The 23,445-nt window shown below is 44.0% G+C and overlaps 1 protein-coding gene across 2 annotated transcripts in view; it reads left to right on the top strand.

Annotated features, from left to right (window-relative positions):
- Nucleotides 1-333: 333 nt before the first annotated feature.
- vav3a (vav 3 guanine nucleotide exchange factor a) overlaps nucleotides 334-23,445 on the top strand; it is an 87,645-nt gene continuing 64,533 nt past the window's right edge. The window contains exons 1-2 of one of the 2 annotated variants that reach the window (XM_076971182.1): nucleotides 334-940; nucleotides 13,117-13,233. In XM_076971182.1, the coding sequence (XP_076827297.1) occupies nucleotides 737-940; nucleotides 13,117-13,233 (321 nt within the window). In that variant the 5' untranslated portion in view covers nucleotides 334-736. The remainder of the gene's footprint in view (nucleotides 941-13,116; nucleotides 13,234-23,445) is intronic. The other variant, XM_076971183.1, reaches the window with a different exon arrangement.

The following is a 23,445-nucleotide window of genomic DNA, read 5'->3' on the forward strand; positions in this document are numbered from 1 at the left end:
TAACAGTTATTTATCCATATAAATTCATTCTCCACAATTAATCACTGGCGTAGCAAGCAATTCATAATACTCTAGGTATTTTGTTTTTCATACACAGTCGCATAGTCGCAAAAACTCAGACCAAAAAATGTAATATGATCAAATCAGACTGCCAAGAGACAAATAAGTAAGATGAATTAAAAGCCAAATGTGAGGGCAAAACGTTACTACAGCAGATTTTAAAATATTTGATTAGCAGAAAGGCAGATATATTTCATGTGGTGTTTTACGTCCGACAGGTACTCCGTTACTCCGCTCACAGACGCTGGTTAACAGCTCGTAGCAGCTCGTGTCTGACTCAGTTGTGTGTGCGAGGCGGAAGGCAGCGGAGAGCCGCGCTAGAGAGGAAGGGGGAGGCTGGAGTCAGAGTAGGTGACAGAGCTCAATAGGAGAGAGATCGAACACGGATTACCATCACTGCCCCAGCTGCACATCACCAATACGAGAGAGCGAGCGAGAGAGAGAGAGAGAGAGAGAGAGAGAGAGAGAGAGAGAGAGAGAGAGAGAGAGGGTGGACAGGCTGTCGATGAAATCGCTTACCCTCTGTTTTCTTTTTCCTGCCTTGCAAATGGGGAAGTAGAGACGCAGCCCGCTCTCGGAGTTTCACCGTGTCCGTATGTGGCAGAACCAGTTGAGTTCTGGAGATCGTGTCAGCAGGGTCGAGTCCAAGTAGCGTTGATCGTGTGTGCTGGACGCGATGGAGTACTGGAGACAATGCGCCTTATGGCTGATCAACTGCAAGGTGCTGCCCCCGAACCACCGTGTAACGTGGGACTCGGCACAGGTATTCGACCTGGCCCAGACTCTCCGGGACGGGGTTCTTCTGTGTCAGCTTCTCAACAACTTGCGATCACAGACCATCAACCTAAAAGAGATCAACCTTAGACCACAGATGTCACAGGTAAGGTCGCAACGCAACACCAACATTTTTCGGGGACTCTAGTGGAAGTGTGAGGTTAATATTTCACGCTTCTCATAACAAATGCAACACTGAACTGACAGAATGACCGAAGAAAACTACATTTCGCAGACTGTATGAGGATTTCAAGTCACTAGAAGCGGGAAGTATCGTCCATGAATGTAGAGGCGTGATTAAATACAAATGGTTTGTTTTGCGGAGCAGATGTGAACCGTTATACGTGCTGCAATGTTGTGAACAGAGGTGCACAGACGCACTTAACGCCCCCCTAAAAGTGAGAATGGAGACAACGAGAAGGGGAGAATCACATTTAAGCTGGCGTCTTGTAATATAACATAAACCTTTTAAAAATGAAATACAAATTTAAAAACTTTTTACAACCTTTTGACTTCAAGTTGACAAACTGTTAAAGCTACAGGACAGTGAAGCTGTAGTTTCTGTGAACGTGGAGCGCGTGATGGACGCGCGTGCCTTCGTTCGGCGTTATTGGTGTGTCGCGTGGGGTGAGCGCAGCAGCTGCTAGGTCAGTGGGGTTCTCACTTTATTGAAAACAGTGCAGGCAGCCACGTCTCTCGCTACACGCCATCAAACACCATCTGGCCAAAGACTGGACCACATAATACAGTCCTGTCATACGGAGCAAAGTCTGAGGCCTACGCCGAGTAAGTGAGCAGGGATTTTCACTATGACCTCTGATGAACCTCTAGTCCGTTCTGATAAACCTCTAGTCCATTCCTCTAGTACATGGCAGCACTGGTCTGTGGCTGGCTGAGGACCATCACCAAACAGCCCAGAGCTGGATGAGCTCCCTGCACACACACACACACACACACACACACACACACACACACACACACACACAGACATCCATGCGCACGCACGAAGCCACGCAAGGGCACGCATACTAAAACACACTCATATACATGCAGACATGTTCAAGAAAACAAGGACCTTCTGTGATGTGAATATTGAACGGTACGTTGGCTGTGCTTCGAGCGGCTGACTGCAGTGACACTGTGCTACTCTACTCTTCTAGGGACCTCTACTCTGCTAAGGGCCTCTCCAATTCGAGAGCATCGTCCTTTTGTGGCCTGACAGACCAATATCATGGCAGTCTAGATTGGGTCAACAGTGTGAGTGTGTGCTCTGCTGTGAAGCCTCTGAAAGTCAGCACACTCTGTGATTCAGCGCAGGGGGCCCAGGTCGGCTTTTACCCTGAAAGGCTGTTTTATTTAAATTCAATATTCATGCACTTTTATTATTACATGAGGCCCTGAAATATACAAAGATAAATTTCAGACAGAATTGATCAAATCCCTTTCCTGTCCATTAATATTGCAGGAAAGACAAACACAAACCCAAAAAAAACAATAAACAATAAACAAAAACATCCAAACCTAGCCATGATGTTCAGTCCATGTGAAGGTTAAATTTCCATAGCTGAGGGCAGAAATGAGAGTGCTTTCGAGCCCTGCATGAATTATTCATGAGGTCTATAACAGCTATTTTATCATTGGTCCATTTAGACCCATGAGATGCAGGCGCTGCCCACCCAGGGGACTCCTACAGACAAAGCAGGGAAAGTGGGCTGGCCCAGAGACCCTGCCCCTCCACAGATCACCCCCGAGAGCAACATGGCCCTCATCATTACTGCACTCTCAGCAATAGCCTCTTAATTATGGCATAACACAACACTTTCACCTCTTCCTTTTATGTAAGCACTGTGCAGCAGCGAGGGGTGAAACGGGCCAGGCCCGAGACACTGGCAGACTCCTGACTGCATTAAGGGTTGTGTGTTCTGGTCAACAGAGCACAACCAGCCCAGGCTGGGCAGCTGTACCGAAATGGGCCAGTCCACTAGTGATGAAAGTGGCAACTTGTGTGCAGATGCTGAAGTCTGGATGCAGAGAACTCAGCTGCATGGTAGCTTGAATGACAGGAGTGTGTGTGTATGTGTGTGTGTGTGTGTGTGTGTGTGTGGTTGTAAAATGAATGAAGCTGCCACAGGTGCTGAGACTACTAAAAACTATTAACATTTTTTGGAAACATTTTGACTACTTAGCAATGGATAAAAAATATATTTAATTTTTATTGCAAATTTAATCTGTGGTTCCTGAAGATCAAGTATTAGTCTTGAACATGGGCGCTAGCTCAGTCGACAGCAACAGGCTGCAGGCTACCTTAGGTAAATCTCAGGTCCTGTGGTATAAATGACAGGTTCGGGGCCATGTGGGGGAAACACACACACACACACACACACACACTGCCATCTGACGTGTTCTTTTCGAGCAGCCACGCCCAGGAAATGAGGAAACTGGATGGAGGAAGGAAGTGAAACCCAACAAAGCCTGTGCACAGTCTGCGCGGTAACCCTGAAGTCGAAGAGCTGCTGAGAACATGTTTTCATTTCTCTGCTTTACCCCTACATCCCCAGATGGGCTGTGCACTAGCCTCTCTTACTTCGCTTGAAGGTCAAAAACACACACTTAAATGCACCGGGATCCGTTGGGATTTCAAAAGATTCATGCTTTTTGACCACTGTGAAAGTGTTTCTATGATTTTGGTAAGGCCAGTACATGTTTCAGTAATTGATGAGGAGCTATAATCACTCACACACACACACGCACACACACACACACACACACACACACACACACACACACACACACCTGTCCTAAATTGTGAGCTTTCACTGCATTTCGTGAGGCCCATAGGCACATCAGGTTTTGGGCTGTTATGGACGTGCAGTGTTTGAAGCGGTTGGCTCAGCCATGTGATTTCCAAACCGGGCCATTAGCCATGCAACATTAACCAGCTGTTACCATGGGGGGGCTATCTGGTCTTATAGGGGGATGCTGTCTGGTGTTATAAGGGGCACTGTCTGCTCTCATAGTGAATGCTGTGTTTTTTCAGCAATGTGCTGTAATGGAGGGTTTGCTGTCTGGTATTATGGCAGGCAGTGTCTTGTAGAAGGAGCTTTTTGTTCCCATAGGGGGCGCTGTGTGGTCTCACAGGGAACACAGCCTGTCTTTCCCCCAGCCATTGCCACTCCAGCTGTAGCAGGTGTGATAGAGCTGGGAGAACAAAGCCAATCAGTTGCAATGGCAAACAAAAAAATAAATCATGAAGCCATTCATCATCATACATCACTGAGTGCACATTTCTATGTTTGCAGTGACAAGACTCGCATGGCTCACTTCATGGCCTAACAATGCCTCCTAGAATCTCTCTCTCTCTCTCTCTCTCTCTCTCTCTCTCTATCTCTCTCTCTCTGTCCACACACACAGACTGACCTTTCATTCTGTTACCATGGTAACAGTCTCTACTGTACGTGATGGAGGAACAAGAAGGTCCATGTAGAGTAACGCGGACTGTGCCGTTTAACCAATCAGAGCCACGGAAACATTTTCACTGGGCTGTGTCAGAGACAGGTATGCTGCTCCAATCCAGGGAGTGGTCCTCATGGAAGAACCCATATAACTTTTAGCTTAAGCGACAGATTCATAAAACCTTCTGATAGCATTTTTTTTCTAATATACTGGTGGCTCAAAAAATGTTTACAGCCAATTCATACATCATCAGTTTTCTTCAACCTCTTTATTTATAGTGCAACTTTCTAGTTTTGCTTTGCTTGTCACATTGTTGTATCCATGACTGTCATAAGACTGATCACATGATTCCAGTAAAGGAAGTGAGGTGGACACGATTATGTTGACCAGGCCGTGGCCTTAGATTGCGACTCTCTTTCATCCCTCTTGGACAGACAGAATTTATAATTATTAAAAAGATACCCATGAATGCTTCCAGACGATTGGTAAATGAACAGAGTCAAGTTTATGTCCTAAGCGAAGGGTTCTTGTTTCAGACGATCCATGTTTATCATGTTTGGGAAACTGAGCTGGCTGAGTTTATGAGTTTTGGATTGTATTGAGAATGCTGTAAAAGCCTTTTGTCATTACTGATAGCATTAGAGACTGGCGTGAACGTAACGAGTTTGAGATGTGGTGGTTAGGAGCAGAGGCGGATCTACGAGCGGGCCTGGGTGGGCCAGGCCCACCCTGATTGGCAGCTGGGCCCGCCTAATCACAAGCTCAGAATACAGTTTTCCGTATGAAAATTAATGAAAATAAACTATAATTGCTGCAGGATTGCACCTTGCGCACGAGTCATTTAATGACCATACACCTCGCCCACCCCGAACAACTTTCGTTCGCCACTCCCGTCAACAAATTACGTTTGCCAACCCCCCCCCCGTCAACAACTTTCGCTTGTGCTTGCCCACCCCAATTACATTTTGGCCCGTCCAAAAACTGCCGGCTGCATCCGCCACTGGTTAGGAGTCTTGGACGTCCTGTCTGCTTCTAGCTTACTGCAGCTGTCGCTCCCAGTCTTGGTGAACTCATGCTCTGCATATCTAACCGTTCTCCTTCCTCCCTGTTACACATTTAGCTCAAGACGACTTTACAATTACTTCAGGAGATGAGCAAAGGAAATCAGAGGTCATAGGCGGGCCTTGTACAGAGGACGTAGGAGGAGATGTACGCGGATGCACACCACCCCAGCAATGCTAACAAAGCTAGCGGTGAAAGCTAGCCGGCACTGCCTGATGGTGTAACGCTAACGGGCTAGCATTAATTCTAGGAGCCTGAGCTGTACTTCTGTGTTAGTTAATGGGAATTCTCACACAGGACCGTGAAAAGTGTGCCAGAATGACAAAATGTGTTATGTAATGCTCCTGTGTCATGGAAGTACAGCATTTTTTAACAAAAAAGTATGAGAAGTTTTCAATGCACAACTTATGTGAGGTTTTCTTATGAGAGGGTTATCCTATATTAGAAGATGCCATTAACCACATTACTAAGGTAAATTTTCCCTCTGCCAATGAAATGACACTGTTAACTGACCAATCAGTTCGTTATAAACATTGTCTATACTCAATACTTTCAGTTAGCTACTGTTTAATACCATTGAGCATGGTGCCAGTAAAAAGCAGTAGGCCCTATGGCATGTGCTGGTCACATGACCTTCCAGCTCCAGCTCACTAGACAGCCTTTCCTTACGTTGCCACCGTAGGGGTGCACGATATGGACTAGAATTGCGATGTGCGATAACGTTGTTGGATATCCCGATATCGATGTGAACCACGATAAATTAAGATTAAAATACAGAAATGTAGTGTCTCTCTGAACAGCAGCACGTTAATTTGTTTTGTTTTTTACTGTGTAATGAATCCAGAATAATTCCAAATATTTTGCAGGTTTATTCAACAATAGATTCAATCTAGGTTTATACTTTCACGAGTGAGCGACTCCGCACACCTCGTTAACCTCCGCGAACGGCGGAAGCGTTTAATCTTGCCGTGTCACATTCTTTGCAGTGTTGTCCGAAACGATATGTAGGCCTAGTAGTATAAAAAAACACCCCTCAAATACAGGGGAATGAACTTTTACCTGACCAATTTTAATGTTGCTTTGTGTTTCAGGTTTGAAAAGTGCTGGAATTTAGGCTAAAGTATTTGAAAAGGCTTGAAATTGTAACTACTTCGTTTCACAACAAATATCTGTCTGACTGAACAATTCTCTTGTATTACGTTAACAAATAGGAGCCTCTTGTAATTCCAGGACGAAACATGAGAGAACGTGAAGACGTTAAGATTGGGCGTTTTGAAAATAAATATCCATTAAATAATGTGATAAAAAAGCGAATTATTTCGAATCATTTAGAGTATATGTATAAATATTTAATTCAATAACGTGCTGGGAATTATTGAAATGGACCTTGAAAGTGACATACAAGTGCTTGAATTCCACCTTGTATAGGTGTATGAACCCTGCAAATATGACTGTTCTCATTGCGCCGAGACGCGGCGCGCGCGAACTTTAAATAAATAATAACATTAAATAATGTGATAAAAAAGCGAATTATTTCGAATCATTTAGAGTATATGTACAAATATTTAATTCAATAACGTGCTGGGAATTATTGAAATGGACCTTGAAAGTGACGTACAAGTGCTTGAATTCCACCTTGTATAGGTGTATGAACCCTGCAAACATGACTGTTCTCATTGCGCCGAGACGCGGCGCGCGCGAACTTACAAAATTCGAGAGGTGCACGACCTCGTGAATCGACAGCGCGCGAGGCAATTGCACACGGGCGAAGCCACCGCGATTACGTTATTTTCGCCTCCCGGACCCTCGCGCCGCATCAAGTGTAAACCAGGCTTAAACCAAATCGCGTGTCTGATGAGCGTGTTCACCCGACTCCAGGGTTGCCAGGTCCTACAAAAGCTTTCCGCACAAAATCTGCGAGTGTAAGTTGTCGGCGGGGGGTGGGGGGGTGTTGCGAGTGTGAACTGGAGACAAATTATGTATTATATCGCGATCGATTCTTAGTGTTGACTTGTAACTTCCGCAGTAGCCCAACTCAAAAGTAGCCCAAAAAACCGCACCCCGCGCCCCCAGAATTTTTACCCACGGCTGGATTTTCAAACAAGCCCAATTTGGCGTGAAAACCGAGAACCTGGCAACTCTGCCTCACTCTGCCTCTTGCCTACTTACGTCACGTGATCATAGTCTGCAGCGCGAATAGCTCCCTCTATTGCTGGACGAGGATAACGCAATTTGAGTTTGCTGTTATTCAAGGAGTTATCGTGGCTCTTTCGATGTGTTTATCGTGAAACTTCACATCGCGATAACGATAAAAATACGATTAATCGTGCAGCCCTATGCCACCGTTGTAGAAAATCACACCAATGCATTCTGCAGCTGTCAGTTAAAATGGGGCTTTACGAAACACTTCCTTTTCTGCAAAGAACGGTGACAGACTGCCAAACAAGTCTCCTGACATCCAGTGAATCATTGAGCTATGACTGATCCTTCCCCACTGCTCTCTCTCTCTCTCTCTCTCTCTCTCTCTGTCTCCCTCTCTCTGTGTCTCTGATTAGACAAAATAGCATTACAGGCTGATACCCTATATCCTCTGCAGTGGGACGGCGGGCTGTAGAGGTGGCTTGTGTGGGTGTAAACTCTGGGCTCGTGCTCATGTAACATTCTGTTCGACTGAGCTCTACCTGTCCTGAACTGTAACACAGTGCTGTTCCTGCTCACTCTACACTCACGAGCCTGGCAGCCCGGCCCGTGTCCTAAGCGAAATAACACCCTCCGCGCTGCAGATCCACACAGGCTTGCACTCTCTCACCATGGAGCTTTATGCAAACACTGCTGAGTATTACAAACTCACATATTCCACAAGGATCTGTTTTTGTGATTGGCTTTCAGAGGCCAGTCTTACGCATTGCATTAAGTGTAAGGGACTATTACATAAAGAGGCTGTGATCACTGGTGATCACTCGGCCTGGTCATTTGGGGAGTTAATCAGTTTGTTGTTGTTGATTGATGTGAATAGAACTGATAAGCACAGAGGTCGAATGTTTACCTAACGAGGTTTGTCCTTTACTGTAGATCAGCGTGAATTTGATTAGACAGTATTATTCGCATTGGCTCCCACGTCTCCTGTTTCAGTGGTTGCCATGGAGCCACGCTGCAGCCAGGAATACAGAAGCAGACCGTGGAGCCTCGTAGGGGTGTCATGACACGTGAGATTCTTCACAACTCTGGAACCTGTCCGGAACCTCACGTGTGTTGTTTCTCCAGTGGTTCCGCCTAGCTAACCCTGTCCATTCGTTGCACATTAGCGTTAACATGTATTTCTTCTCAAAGCCAAAAATCATGCAACAGCTTGAATTTTTTTATCACTGAAGGGATATGATTAGCCAGATAATTCAATGGCAAATAATTATTTCAGGTAATCCAGTCAAAGGTACCTTCTCTTATAGATTTGGCTTGTTGAGTTCACTTCTGTGTACATTGGGGGGTGGTGTGTGACATATACTGTATTATGTGTATATGGAAGGAAAGGTAAGAAAACAAAGATACATTTAAGAAAACATTTAAGAAAAAAAATAACAAAAGGAAATTTATAAATCTTGATTTATCAGTTTAAAACTATAGAGTGAACTATACTTGACCTATAAATTATATTATTATATACTGCAGTAATTAATATCTCCATTAGAGAGTGAAAAGAATTTGTACAGTACAAAAATGTGTCAATGCGTCAGTTTGGTATTATTTTCGTTTCAAACCAAATGAACATATATAACTCGTTTAGATGTTAACAGTGTTACATAAAATAATAATAACATTTCTACATTGCTCTACCCAGTCTTCACTGACTCTGAATTTACACTGAATTTTGTGGTTGCAAGAAAAGGGTCATGTGACTGAGATGTTGAAGCCCTCACGTGGGGTACTTCTTACTTACAGTTCTGGAGCAAGTAATACGTTTACGCTATCACCCATGTTTAGAGTGAAGTGACATTGCAGGATGGGAATCATGAGCAGTAGCAGACCAGGCCAAGACCTGGGCTTTCATTTAAAATTTTCAACCATTTTCAAGGGTTTTTTGATCCAAATTTTAACATACGAATAAATTTACCATGCAAAGTAAATGTAGTTTTGTTTTTCATCCAAAGGCATAGGAAATAATGCACCGGAATCTGTGCCAAGGCCGAATGGGTCACAGGACACCGGAACTTTTAAGCAGTCATAGTCATAAACAACGTTTAGTCATAATGAGTACATTTGAAAAGCAATTCAGTGAAAAGTCTGCACCCCCTACATCACCGCCATGGCTAGCTGAGCTCTTTCAGTATACTGTATCTGGCTCTTTCCCTTCTTCTTTTCCCCTCCTCTCCTCTCTGTGTCGGTCTTCGTTTTCCTCTTGGGGGGTATCAGCGTGGAGGACCTGCTTCCTTCTGATACCCAGCCACTGTGGAGCTTGTGGGCTCCAAGGAGCGTCTGCAAGATGCTTTCCTCTGATAACACCAGGAAAAAAGCATGTGTAAACATGTGTCTTATCTTTGCACATGTGCGACCCAAGGCCTTTTCCTCTAATGTCTGTAATGCCTAGTGAGGATTGTGAGAGTTACCCAGTGACCTTATGGGTGTGTATGTTAATGTGTGTGTGCGTGTGTCACCTCCCAGAGATGCCAGATTAGTAAATTTGAGCATATTTGTTAAGCTTTTTTTTTTTTTTTTTTTTTTTTTTTTTTTTTATAATTTGTTTTTATTGTTATTTTTTTATATTCAATAGAAGGGAACATAGATATCAGCAACAATAACAAAAAGAAAAGGCAGATCAGGAGAAGTCAGGGACCATTATCAAAGAGTTGAAATGCTTTCCACATACATGCATATGTAAAGAAAAAGAGTTACATTGTGCTATATATCTGTTGTCTTTTTTGTCCTCAGCAAGGTTACATAGCTGCTAATACAGGAGGGTTATTAGCAATTACAGAGTGGTAAAAAAGGAGAGGGGGGGACCCTCATACACACATATACGTCCACACACGTGTGGTCAGAAAAACAACAATATTACATGAGAAGGTATATCATTTCAAAGCCAAGTATGATGTCCAGTTTCTCCAGTACTTTTCACATCTGTTAGAGGCGTGTCTTAATGAGAAAGTCATTCTCTCCATAGCATAAATCTCCTGAATAATTTCTACCCACTCAGAGAGAGTTGGGGATTCTGTGCTTAGCCATCTCCTAGTTATTGCTTTTTTACTACCTGCTAATAGAATTTGTAAGAGGTATCTATCCTGTTTTCTCACTCCAGCTGGTATGTTTCCCAAGTAAATGACACTGAAATCAAAATCAAGTTCAAAATTAAGTATTGCTCTGATCTCCTTTACCACCTTTACCCAGTAAGTGGAAATGTTTGGACATTCCCAGAAAATATGAAAATGACCTGCAGACATATTACCACACATTCTCCAACACCGGCCATGTATTTCATTGTTACTTTGTAATTTTTTAATATTCGGGGTTATAAACCATCTTAAAGTGTTTTTCCAGGTAAATTCTCTCCAAAGACCTGAGCTAGAGGTAGTAGACATTGTCCTGCATATGTTTAGCCAGTCATCCTCAGCTAACTTTATATTGGCTTCTTTCTCCCATCTTGACTTAACGTACATTGTGGAGAGACCCCTTTCCAGCTGTAGAGATGAGTAGATTCTTGAGATTAATCCTCGGTTGGTGTTCCCTTTGTATGAGTCAATAAATATCTTAATTAAAGTCATTCCTTTTTCTCCCACCGTTTTGATGTTTTTGTTAAAGTAAGATCTCAATTGAAGATATCTAAAGAAATCCTGTTTCTCTAAATTATATTTTTTTGTAAGTTGTCGATAGGTATTTAAATCTTTTTTGGCGAATATTGTACAGTATGAAGTTATGCCTTTATCCATCCAATATTTAAATCTGGTGTCCAATTTAGCTGGTGTGAATTCTGTGTCATATGTTATCCAACGTAAACTTCGTGCATTCCTTTCAAATTTCGAATCTTTAATTTCTTTATACCAAATATTTAGAGGGACAGCCATCCAGCCGGTAACCTTATCCAGGTATTTCTTTAAAAGGTTTTTATCACCTAGTATAGATGGCAGGGGTATATTCAATTGGCTTTGTTCTAAATCCTTCCATTTTGCATCATGTTCCGGATCACACCAACATACCAGAAAATGTAACTGTGCTGCTCTATAATAGTCTTCTAAGCAGGGTAAGGCCATTCCACCCTGTTCCCTGGGTAACTGTAGTGTCTGTAGCCTAATTCTTGGTTTTTGTTTTCCCCAAATAAAGGTTGAGATCATTCTTTTCCACTCATGAAACTGTTTGAGCGGTATTTCCACCGGTAATGATTGAAAAAGAAAAAGCAGCCTAGGTAATATATTCATTTTTATAACATCTATTCGGTTGGACATATTCATTGGTAATAATGACCAACGATGTAAGTCTGCTTTGATTTCAGCTGTTAGTGGGGTATAATTATGCAAATAAATACCAGATAGGTATTAAGCTTTTTGTAATTCACACCAAAGTGTCAGTGGTCTTCTGGGGCAGCCGCAGTTAACAGCACACAAGGTTTGAGACCAGAAAAAAAACAACAACAAAAAAAACCCATAAAAAACATCACTTCCTCAGAAACCCAGTATTGCTCAAGATAGACACAGACATCCATCTCTGAACTTAGTGCCACAAGGACTTGGCATTGTGCCTACAGAGGCACTGGGGAGCTGACGGACGCTTGTTGTATAGGTTAGCAGGGCTTTAGGTGCTCTGCTTTGAGCTTTCCACGAGACAGCAGAGGATCAAATGGAGTAACAATATGCCCATTTAGATCATTATCTGAAGGGCACTAGACTGCACACACCCAGAAGATTAAAGCGTCCAAATATTGATATCTCACTTGACAGCACCACAGAATCAACCTTTTTAAATCATGGTGTCCATTTAAATAATACTCAAGCTGCTATTAATGATCTCTTATTTGTTTGATGTGATCCCTCACTTTCTTAATAACTCAAGTGAAGTGGGTAGGATGAATTGAAATATTTCTGCATATGTGTGTGTGTGTGTGTGTGTGTGTGTGTGTGTGTGGGGTCCTGGTTGTTTTGTGATATCATTATGTTTGAAAATGGAGACATGCTGGCGTACATTTTAGGGTGGGAGGGATGAGGCATAATAGAATTATTTGTAAGTTCAGAAAATTATAAAACCAGACCTAAACTTCCTCTTACGCTATATACCCAAACCTAAACAGCTCATGACTTGACCATGACACACATTTATAGTGTTATAAATGTTACGGAATCTTCAGTCTTACGTGTAAATCTGACAGAGCTTAATGGTCCTTTTGTGATTTATGTTATGGCAAGACACATCTAAACATAACTATTATTTTTGAATCCACCCCAACTTCAGTCTAGACGCAGGAAAAACTGATGTTCCTTCGCAGGCTTTTATGAAATACATCTGTGTTAATGTTTGCATTTGTTTATAAGTACAATTTTTGTTAAGAAGAAAAAAATATCTAATATTGTTTTTATGCATCATACACATCCTTTACTCTACCAGTACATAATTGACATTAGTTGCTTTAATGTAATCTGAATGTTTGTTCTACTCTCTACTTCATCTACTTCATCTCTGTACTACATTTGAGGTGGTTACTACATTTGAGCTGGTTACTACTGCATCTGCCCATGGAGATGTGAAAGCAGACACTTTACAGTGATTGTCCCTGGTATCTGTTTCCAGTTCCTGTGCTTGAAGAACATCAGGACGTTTTTGTGTGCTTGCTCGGAGGTCTTCAGCATGAGGAAGAGTGACCTGTTCGAACCCTTTGACCTGTTCGATGTGAGGGACTTTGGGAAGGTAAGACACCATTTTACTCTCCTCGTTTGAAGAGGCCGTGTAGACACAAGCTGGTCCTAGAGATCCAATGACCTGCTGAGTTTAACCTTCATAATCTAACACATGTGAATTAGCCAATCAAAGACTTCAGGAATGTCTGGTTATTAGATGTTATTAGTTATTCAGGAAAGTCTGGTTATTAGTATTAGATTATGGTTGGAGCTCAGCAGGGTGAATGTTGGGGGTGGGGCTCTTTTTGCGAGGTCCTTGCTTGTTCACAGTCATCAAAACTTTAGCTGTTTTCCTTTCACTGGTGGCACTGCCCGTTCTCTTTTGAACAGAAACACAAGTGTGTGTCTGTGTGCGTTGTGTCAGCATTGTGCACATGGAATAAATAATGTGTGTGTGTGTGTGTGTGTGTGTGTGTGTGTATGTGTGTGTGCTGTCAGCCTTTACTGCGTGAAATGAGGGCAGAATAATCTGGGAGTTTCCACTTGTTAAATAAACCAAAGTCTCTGAGCTGGCTGTATTTTTAATGGCCTTTAAACAGCCGGCTGCTTCATTAATTCTGTGAGGTGACGCTGCTCTATGTGTGCAGTCTGCAGTGCTGGGAGTCTCATTGCCACCCTGCTGCTCCCAGTGCTCACACTGTTGTGTCTTTAATTATGGATCAGGGCAGGACAGCAGGGGGCGGGGCTTCCCTCCGGGAGGGCAGAGCATCTCTGCGAGGATGTGTGGTTCCTCCCTGGCTTTGAAGCTATTATACTAGTTATTTGTATCATGAGATAAGTGGATTTGCCTTTGTGGTGGGACTGAATTTTTGACTCTTTCTGATGTTGGAAAATGACTTGTTTGTTGAGTTCTAAAAGACTGTGTTGATATGTGATCCCTAAGAGTGAGTGTGTTGATGTGGTGATCGATGAAAGTGCATACGTGTGTATCTCTGAAAATGTGTGCGTGTGTGTGTTTGTGTGTGTGTGTGTGTGTGTGTTTGTGTGCACATCGGGGGACAGTGTTGATTAATATCAATTAATGTTAATGTTCCCTTCTAAGTAACCAAATAAAGTACTGAGGTTGTTCTTCTGTGGAATGAATGTGTTGCAGTGAATCACATGAATGAAGTGTCCTGCATTAGTGAGGAGACCATGAGCTCCCCACTGCTGTGACCACCAGCAGTTAAAGCACCCCACTAAATATGGGGCAAAAGCTTTTATCCGTTTTTACAATAGCAATTTGCTGTTTTGCATTCATGCCTTTTAAAATATGCTCTGATCTTCATTTATCATAACAATAAGTAGATACCTGTTTAACAGAAATCATTTATTTGTATGAAACTCTGTATGAAACTCTTACTTATCTTGGAACCCTGTGAAGATTTCTTGCTAAGTGCTGTGGTGTTTGTCAGTTTTCAGTGGTCTTTTTTCACTATGTTTGATACTTTTGAACAGCAGTCTGCTTTTTAGCTAACAAAAACTAACTGGGTGTAGTTAAGCGAATTTCAGCTTTTTTTCGGCCCTTGGTTAATGAATGTGTTCTTGGGTTGTTCTGTAGACGGACACATGGCCATGTGTTCTTTGTACGGCAGGCTGCATTATCATGGGGGATTGCGGGATTAAGCCCATGTTTAGCTGTTTAGCTGAGTGCTGACCCTTCAAGTTGCTGCTCTGATGTTACATAGGAACCCAGTGAAGTGGAGCTTTTCTGAGAACAGATAAGAACGTCATTTCTGCTCACTTGTCTAGTTCATGATTGTTTCAGATATTTACTTTCTTTCAGTTTTTAATTTCTCGATATGCCTCAATGTTTTTCTGAAACTTTTGGACAGGCTTATTTATTATGAACTGTAGTCCTTCAAAAAGTGTTATCATATATATAATATATAATATATTCCCAAACAATAAAACATGCAAACATGTAATGTTTGGACATGGCTAAAAGCAAAGGTCTATTTCCTTTCACGCATCAAAATCTCCATCCTGCAAGGATTCCTCTTACATCTTCAAATGTTCCACATTTCCTGCAAAACAAGTTTATTTGGCACTACAACGATAACCAAAACCGTTCAATTGAAAATGACTGTGTGCTTTCTGCATGAACACTTGAAATAACATTAATCTCCTCGGTTTCCGCTTTAAGTTATCACTGCATCAGCCGCCAGCTGTCGGGTTGTGTTAGAAAGTGTTCCTTCTCCTTGACCTCAGCTGTGCTCATCAGTGCTGTACATTACCCAGCATGCCCTGGCGGTAGGCTGTTCTTCTTGGTTTCTGCATGTGAGGGCCACTTTTCCAGCTGGGTGTTGTGATTGTGTCCTCCCATTGTTAAAGCTGAGATCAGCTGGGTGCCTAGTGGTAGTTTGTCTGGGGTCACTGGATGTGACATTCCTCAGCTACTGTGTACAAAGGTGCACCCTTTTAAAGACGTCACGCAGAGTTCTAAAAGGTCCACAGCTGCCCTGATAAAACCACATCTGTTTACAGACTATATCTTCTCCCCTCTCTCTTTCCTCTTTCTCTCCTCCTTTTTTTCTGTCCCTCATCATCTCTTTCTCTCTATCCACCCTCTCTGTCTCTCCTAGCTTCTCTCTCTCTCTCTCCCTCCCCCCATCTTTGTCTCTCTTTTTTCTTCCTTCCTCTCTTACATGTCGTTCTCAGCATGGTAGCTGTAGGGTGGTGCGGAGCAGGACTCGCACAGGGCCCCGCGGGACAGACGCCACTGCATTTAGCCGGCCGTCCCAGCCCGGCGGGATAAGAACCATCTGTGCTGCTCAGCTGTCGCTCACGTGCAGCTCTAGTGCTGCTCTTTGATCTTCAGACAGAACCTTCGCGTGTATTCTTTTATCGCGCTCCGTGTATGCGAGCACAGGTCTTGAATTACTTACGAAAACAGCCCGCCTTCGGTGGCGCTCACAGGAGCCGGACACAGAAACAAGTAGCTAATGACTTGAAAACGTCCGTGCTCAGCGAGGCACAGTGCGCCAGCGTGGTGGAGACTGCGGACATGCACGCACAACATTTGTTTGAAGCCCAAGTTTGATTGCCTTTGCGAGTTATATTTCAGGATTTGATATTCAGGATTTGACTGGGAGCCCAGCAGACTGGGAGCCCAGCAGAATGTTGCTGGGGATGTTGTGAGTGTTTGAGAGGCCTTCAGTGTACAGATGCTGTTCTTGATGCTGTGAGAGTGTGTGAGGTGTGTGTGTGTGTGTGTATATAGATGATAAGGCAAGGAGGTGCTCTGCCTGTGGCCTCACACTCTCTCTGCTATAGAGGGAGCGGAGAGTGCTGGTGTCAGACACACATGGACTCCGTAGTGAGTTCCCAACAAGGCCACGGCTGTAATGAGCTGTCCACAGAGTCCGGAAAGAGGCCGGAGGCCCGCCTGCTCCCCCTCCCCTCGCCCAATCAGGGCTCAGAATGAATAAATCACTCTGTGCTTGACTGAATTAGATGAAATGAATACACACTGGCCCAATTTAGCTGATAAAGTGTTTTACAAAGAAATTCATTTAGCATTCAGATTTGACTTCATTATGTTCAGTGTAATAATGAATAGGCACCAGAAAGCTGGGGTATTGGTCAGTGTGTTGGTTCACTCCCTGACCTCCAGCATTCTGGACAAACACATCAGCTGTTTTTTTTATTTTATTTTTTTCGCTCTGTTAAATGTGATTTTTGGAAATGACCCATTTCTACTTATCTGCTGAGACACTGAACAGTGCGTGGCAGCCATGATGGGCTTCCTGCACTGGTTTCCTGTGATGGACTGGTTTTCCAGCTAGCGTAGGAGTGGTTATCTTCACCTGATTATCCGTGACCATGGCTGACCTGTTATATCAGTCCTGATAATAAAACCCACTATGAGGTTGCATGCACGTTCGGTGCCAAACCTGACGCTCCCTCCGACACGGAGGTGTGTGTGCGCACACATGCAGTAAGCCCTGCTGTTGTTTCTCTGAGCGTGTACAGTCTTACTAATACAGTAATAGAGAATACAGGATGGTGCAGGGCCGTATTGGCCCTTTTCTGTGTGGTGTTTGTAGTGCAGGGTCGTTGTTGGTGCAGGGCTGCGCGAGCGTGTTCGTGAAGCGGAGGTGTGACGGGGTTTTTGGTGCAGGGTGGTGTTGTGGTCAGGTTATCTCACTTTCTCAGGGCAGGCCTGCTCAGAGCTGCGTCACTCTGCGGCTTGGAAGTACTGAACTCAGCCCCGGCTGCAAAGAGGCGGGCATGACGGGAGCTCGGGGAGCTCGGGGCGTACGTGCGGCGTTCCCCACGGTAGTGAGCCGCTAGCGTGATCCAGAGGTGCAGAGCAGTTCCCCCCTGACCTTTGGATGAGAAAATGAGCAGGTGTGTGTGTGTGTGTGTGTGTGCATGTGTGTGTGTGTGTGTGTGTGTGTGTGTGCATGTGTGTGTGTGTGTGTGTGTGTGTGTGTGTGTGTGTGTGTGTGTCTTCAAGCTCACCTTAACGAGTTGGAGAGCAGTAGTTCAGAGAGAAGGAGATGAGAGAGGAGGAAGTGTGTATGTGTTCTGGGGTCCCACTGGAGAGCTTGTCTCTCTCAGACTCACACACCCCAGGGACACGGAGGCTGCGTATCTGTTGCAAGAGTGTGTTTCCATGGTGAAATATATCAGAGCTCACAGTGGGAGGCAGTAATCAATAGCATCTCTCTCTCAACTGTTCTCTTTTTGGGTGTCCTCTCTCTACCCTCGCCATAGGGCACACACACACACACACACACACACACACACACACACACACACACACACACACACACACACACACACACACACACACACACACACACACACACAAAAGGGACACAGACCCACATCACTTCCACACACTTTCCTTGACTGGCAGTGTTGAAGTGCCCTTCAGAGTTCTTGCTCCTGGGCGGATGTTTGCTGTTGGGTATCACTTAACTGGCCCAGAATCTATAGGTAATGGATACTTACTGAATTGTGTGTGTGAGTGTTTGTGTGTGTGTGTTTGTGTGTGTGTGTGTGTGTGTGTGTGTGTGTGTACGTGAGAGAGAGAGAGAGAGAGAGAGAGAGAGAGAGAGAGAGAGAGAGAGAGAGAGAGAGAGAGAGAGAGAGAGAGATGACAGCCATGTCGATGAAAATCCTGATGACATGTGAGATATGTGATCTGTAAGTATGAGAGTGGATTCTTCACATGGCTAAGCATTGTGTTCCACACACATACACACACACACACACACGCGTGCACACACACGCGCGCGCACACACACACGCACACACACATACACACACACACACATGCACACACACACACACACACACGCACACACACATACACACACACACACACACACACACACACACACACACACACGCACACACACAAATGCACACACACACACACATACGCACACACAAATAGATCTAGTACAAGAATAACAACATGGGTCTCTATGCACCAAGAGAGGCTTTGATGATTCTACTAACCCAGGTAGATGTTTGGAACACAAAAGTTCAGTGTGGTCCTACGTGTCAAGAACTTTACTGCAAAGATTACAGACTAGTTTTCAATCAACGTGAGGTTGGTCTGCTGCTTGCGTCTCTGTGACAATGCTGGAATGATTCTGGCCCATCGGTCTTGCCAGTTCTTTTTCTGGAACGGTCTTAACATCACCTGTCAGTGTAGATAAGGGGTAATAGTTTGTTGGTGTATGCTGGCATTGGTTCAGGAGGGGCGGGGCACAGGCGCCTGGGCGTGGTGGGGCCAGACTTGAGGAGAGGAGACAGGCCAGTAGAACGGGCCCTCTGGTTTGTGGGAAGTCAGTGTGTGTGTAAGTATTACACATAGACACACAGAGATGAACAGACGTGTGAGTGTCTCTGGCAGACACACAGATCTTCTAGTTGCAGCGGTAGGTTTCTGACTGTGAGGGGGTCTGGGCTTTTTCAAAGGAAACACTTTGATAAACTGCACACTTTCTTTGATGCCAGGCCTGTTCAGAGGCCTGCAGGGAGACACCACTGAGGACTAGGCTTGAATGACAGGAGTGTGTGTGTGTGTGTGTGTGTGTGTGTGTGTGTGTGTGTGTGTGTGTGTGTGTGTGTGTGTGTGTGTGTGAGTGTGAGTGTGAGTGTGTGTTTGTGTGTGTGTGTGTGTGTGTGTGTGTGTGAGTGTGTGTTTGTGTGTGTGTGTGTGTGTGTGTGTGTGTGTGTGATCGTGAGTGTGAGTGTGAGTGTGTGTGTGTGTGTGTGAGAGTGTGTGTGTGTGTGTGTGTGCGTGTGAGTGTGTGTTTGTGTGTGTGTGTGTGTGTGTGTGTGTGTGATTGTGAGTGTGTGTGTGAGTGTGTGTTTGTGTGTGTGAGTGTGTGTGTGTGTGTGTGTGTGTGTGTGTGTGTGTGTGAGAGTGTGTGTTTGTGTGTGTGTATGTGTGTGTGTGAGTGTGAAATAGAAGGTGTTTGCAGTAAGAGGAGAGGGTAGGAGGGGAGTGGAGGGGAGAGACAGAGCTGTGTGGGGTTCAGATTCATGGACCTCCTTGGGGGACCCTCATCCCACAGAGAGAGAGTATGGGAGGAAGGATAGAAACAGAAACAAAGAAATAAAGAGAAGGGAGGATAGAGAGAGAGAGAGATTCTACTACAGTACTACAATATATCATGATTTTTCTTTGCTGCACAAGTGTGTTTGTTGGTGAGTTTGGTAGTCCTCATGCATAAGGATGGAAAGAATAACTATACGTTTGTGTATTGTGCTCTTTGCCTTTCAGCACACACACACACACACACACACACACACACACACACACACACACACACACACACACACTTGTGACAGTGAGAGTGAGAGGTGTGGAGGTAGTGTGCTATGACTCCTTCCCCCTAAAATCTCTCTATTTCTCTCTCTCTCTCTCTCTCTCTCTCTCTCTCTCTCTCTCTCTCTCTCTCTCTCTCTCTCTCTCTCTATGTGTGCTGTGTGGGATGGGATCATTGGAGCTCTTTCCCTGGGGGTCACATGACCCTGGTCAGACAGCTGGGGTGCTTTTCTCCACCCATGTTTGCTCCACCTTCTGCTGTGTAGCCTTCCCTGATGATCCCGGGTTCATTTGTGCTTCCTGATACATGTCTCAGAGGAATAGGAATGTGTGTGTAAGTGTGCATATCCATGTGGGAATGCATGTGTGCGTGTCTGTGTGTGTGTGAGTGTTATTGGTCGGTCTATATGGGTTTTTCACTGGTTATCTAGGGCAGGGCTGCTGATTTATAATGCCGCTATCATATAGTTGTTTTTGTGCATCTTATAAAATTCACTAGTTTCATAATAATAACAAATGAGATGCAGAACTGCATGAACATTTCTTTAGTAGTTGTTTGTCTCTGTACTCACTTAAAGAAATCCACAGATAATCAAAAAGACCAATTTTGTAATAAGTTTGTGAATGTACAAACCGGATTCCAAAAAAGTTGGGACACTAAACAAGTTGTGAATAAAAACTGACTGCAATGATGTGGACATGTCAATATAGAACATAGATGACAAATCAAAAGTTTAATCTGAGAAAATGTAACATTTTAAAGGAAAAATATGTTGATTCAAAATTTCACAGTGTCAACAAATCACAAAAAAATTGAGACAAGTACCAATAAGTGGCTGGAAAAAGGAAATTGAGCATATAATGAAGAGCTAGAAGACCAATTAACACTAATTAGGTCAATTGACAACATGATTGGGTATAAAAAGAGCTTCTCAGAGTGTCAGTGTCAGATGGTAAGAGGATTCCCAATTCCACCATTGTTGCGCAGAAAGTGCAGCAATACCAGAATGGTGTTACCCAGCATAAAATAGCAAAGACTTTTAAGTTAACATCATCAACCATGCAACCATGTAAAGCGCCTTGGGTATTCAGAAAGGCGCTATATAAATCGAACATTCATTCATAATATAACGTAAAACTCTACTGGATGCTCAGGCCCTTAAACGTCACTGCACCTCAAACAGGAACACCACTGTCAAGGAAATAATAGAATGGGCTCAGGAATACTTCCAGAAAGCATTGTCAGTGAACACAATCCACCGTGCCATCTGCCTTTGCCATCTGAAACAATACAGTGCAAAGAGGAAGCCATTTCTAAGCAAGCTCCATAAGCTCAGACATTTGCACTGGGCCAGGGGTCATTTAAAATGGAGTGTGGCAAAATAGAAGACTGTTCTGGGGTCAAATGAGTCACGATTTAAAGTTCTTTATAGAACACGTCATCCGGATCAGAGACAAGGATTCAGAGACAAGGATAACCCAAGTTGTTATCAACGCTCCGTTCAGAAGCCTTGCATCACTGATGGTATGGGGTTGCATGAGTGCTTGTGGCATGGGCAGCTTGCATGTCTGGAAAGGCATCATTAATGCAGAGAACTATGTTCAGGTTCTAGAACAACATCTGCTCCCATCTAGACGTCATCTCTTTCAGGGAAGGCCCTGCATTTTTCAACAAGCAGCAATCACAACATCATGGCTACATAGGAGAAGGATCCGGGTACTGAAATGTCCAGCCTGCAGTGCAGATCTTTCACCTATAGAGAACATTTGGCGCATCATAAAGAGGAAGGTGGGACAAAGAAGGCCCAAGACGACTGAACAGTTAGAGGCCTGTATTAGACAGGGAGAGCATTCCTATTTCTAAACTTGAGAAACTGGTCCCCTCTGTCCCCAGACGTCTGTTGAGTGTTGTAAGAAGAAGGAGGGATGCCACACAGTGGTAAATATGGCCTTGTCTCAACTTTTTTGGGATTTGTTGATGCCATGAAATTTTGAAACACCATATTTTCCCTTAAAATGATACATTGTCTCAGTTTAAACTTTTGATCTGTGATATGTGTTCAATTCTGAATAAAATATTAGATGTTGGCACCTCCACATCATTGCACTCAGTTTTTATTCACAATTTGTTTAGTGTCCCAACCTTTTGGAATCCGGTTTGTAAAGTTTACCCAACAACAGCATTTATCAGCAGACAGTAGCATTGAGCCAATGAAGATATCAACATAGCATTTAATTGGTCTGATTAATTGCTCAACCACTGCTGTGTGTGTCTATGTGTGTGTGTCTGTGTGTGTGTGTGAGTAGATGTCAGGTCGGTTTGTGGCCATGTTGTTATCGTACTTCAGCCCATACTTCAACACACACACACACACACACACACACACACACACACACACACACACACACATAAAGGTCAGATAGGGACTGTGAGGGTTAATGTGTCAGCCTTTTAGGAGTGAACAGCCTGCCTGAGAATGTACGGGGGAGTTCAGATTCCTGGAGTGTTCGGTGGCTGAACACGTCCACAGTGCTGTACACATCGCTCTCATCTACTTTGCATGAGTCTTTTTAATCCAATATGCAAGTCTTTTTTTAGCACTCTAGATTTATTTCTGTGAAAATTTGATTTTGAATAAGAATTTAGTAACTGGTGCACTAAAGCATAACGTAAGTAGATAACACTAGCCCAGCTCCCAGCGAGGGCACTAAAGCCATGGCCGATCTTATGGAGGTCCACGAGAGTGTGCGCTGTGTCGGATCTACACCTGAGAGTCTGCTACTCCTGTGGGGCTTCATTGCTGTGTATGGCTAGATGCTTCTGACAGTGTGAATGTATGTGTGTGTGTGTGTGTGTGTTAGGGCTGCACGATTAATCGTATTTTTATCGTTATCGCGATGTGAAGTTTCACGATAAACACATCGAAAGAGCCACGATAACTCCTTGAATAACAGCAAACTCAAATTGCGTTATCCTCGTCCAGCAATAGAGGGAGCTATTCGCGCTGCAGACTATGATCACGTGACGTAAGTAGGCAAGAGGCAGAGTGAGGCAGAGTTGCCAGGTTCTCGGTTTTCACGCCAAATTGGGCTTGTTTGAAAATCCAGCCGTGGGTAAAAATTCTGGGGGCGCGGGGTGCGGTTTTTTGGGCTACTTTTGAGTTGGGCTACTGCGGAAGTTACAAGTCAACACTAAGAATCGATCGCGATATAATACATAATTTGTCTCCAGTTCACACTCGCAACACCCCCCCACCCCCCGCCGACAACTTACACTCGCAGATTTTGTGCGGAAAGCTTTTGTAGGACCTGGCAACCCTGGAGTCGGGTGAACACGCTCATCAGACACGCGATTTGGTTTAAGCCTGGTTTACACTTGATGCGGCGCGAGGGTCCGGGAGGCGAAAATAACGTAATCGCGGTGGCTTCGCCCGTGTGCAATTGCCT

The sequence above is a fragment of the Brachyhypopomus gauderio genome, chromosome 13 (assembly GCF_052324685.1).
Source record: "Brachyhypopomus gauderio isolate BG-103 chromosome 13, BGAUD_0.2, whole genome shotgun sequence".
NCBI classification, from domain to species: Eukaryota; Metazoa; Chordata; class Actinopteri; order Gymnotiformes; family Hypopomidae; genus Brachyhypopomus; species Brachyhypopomus gauderio.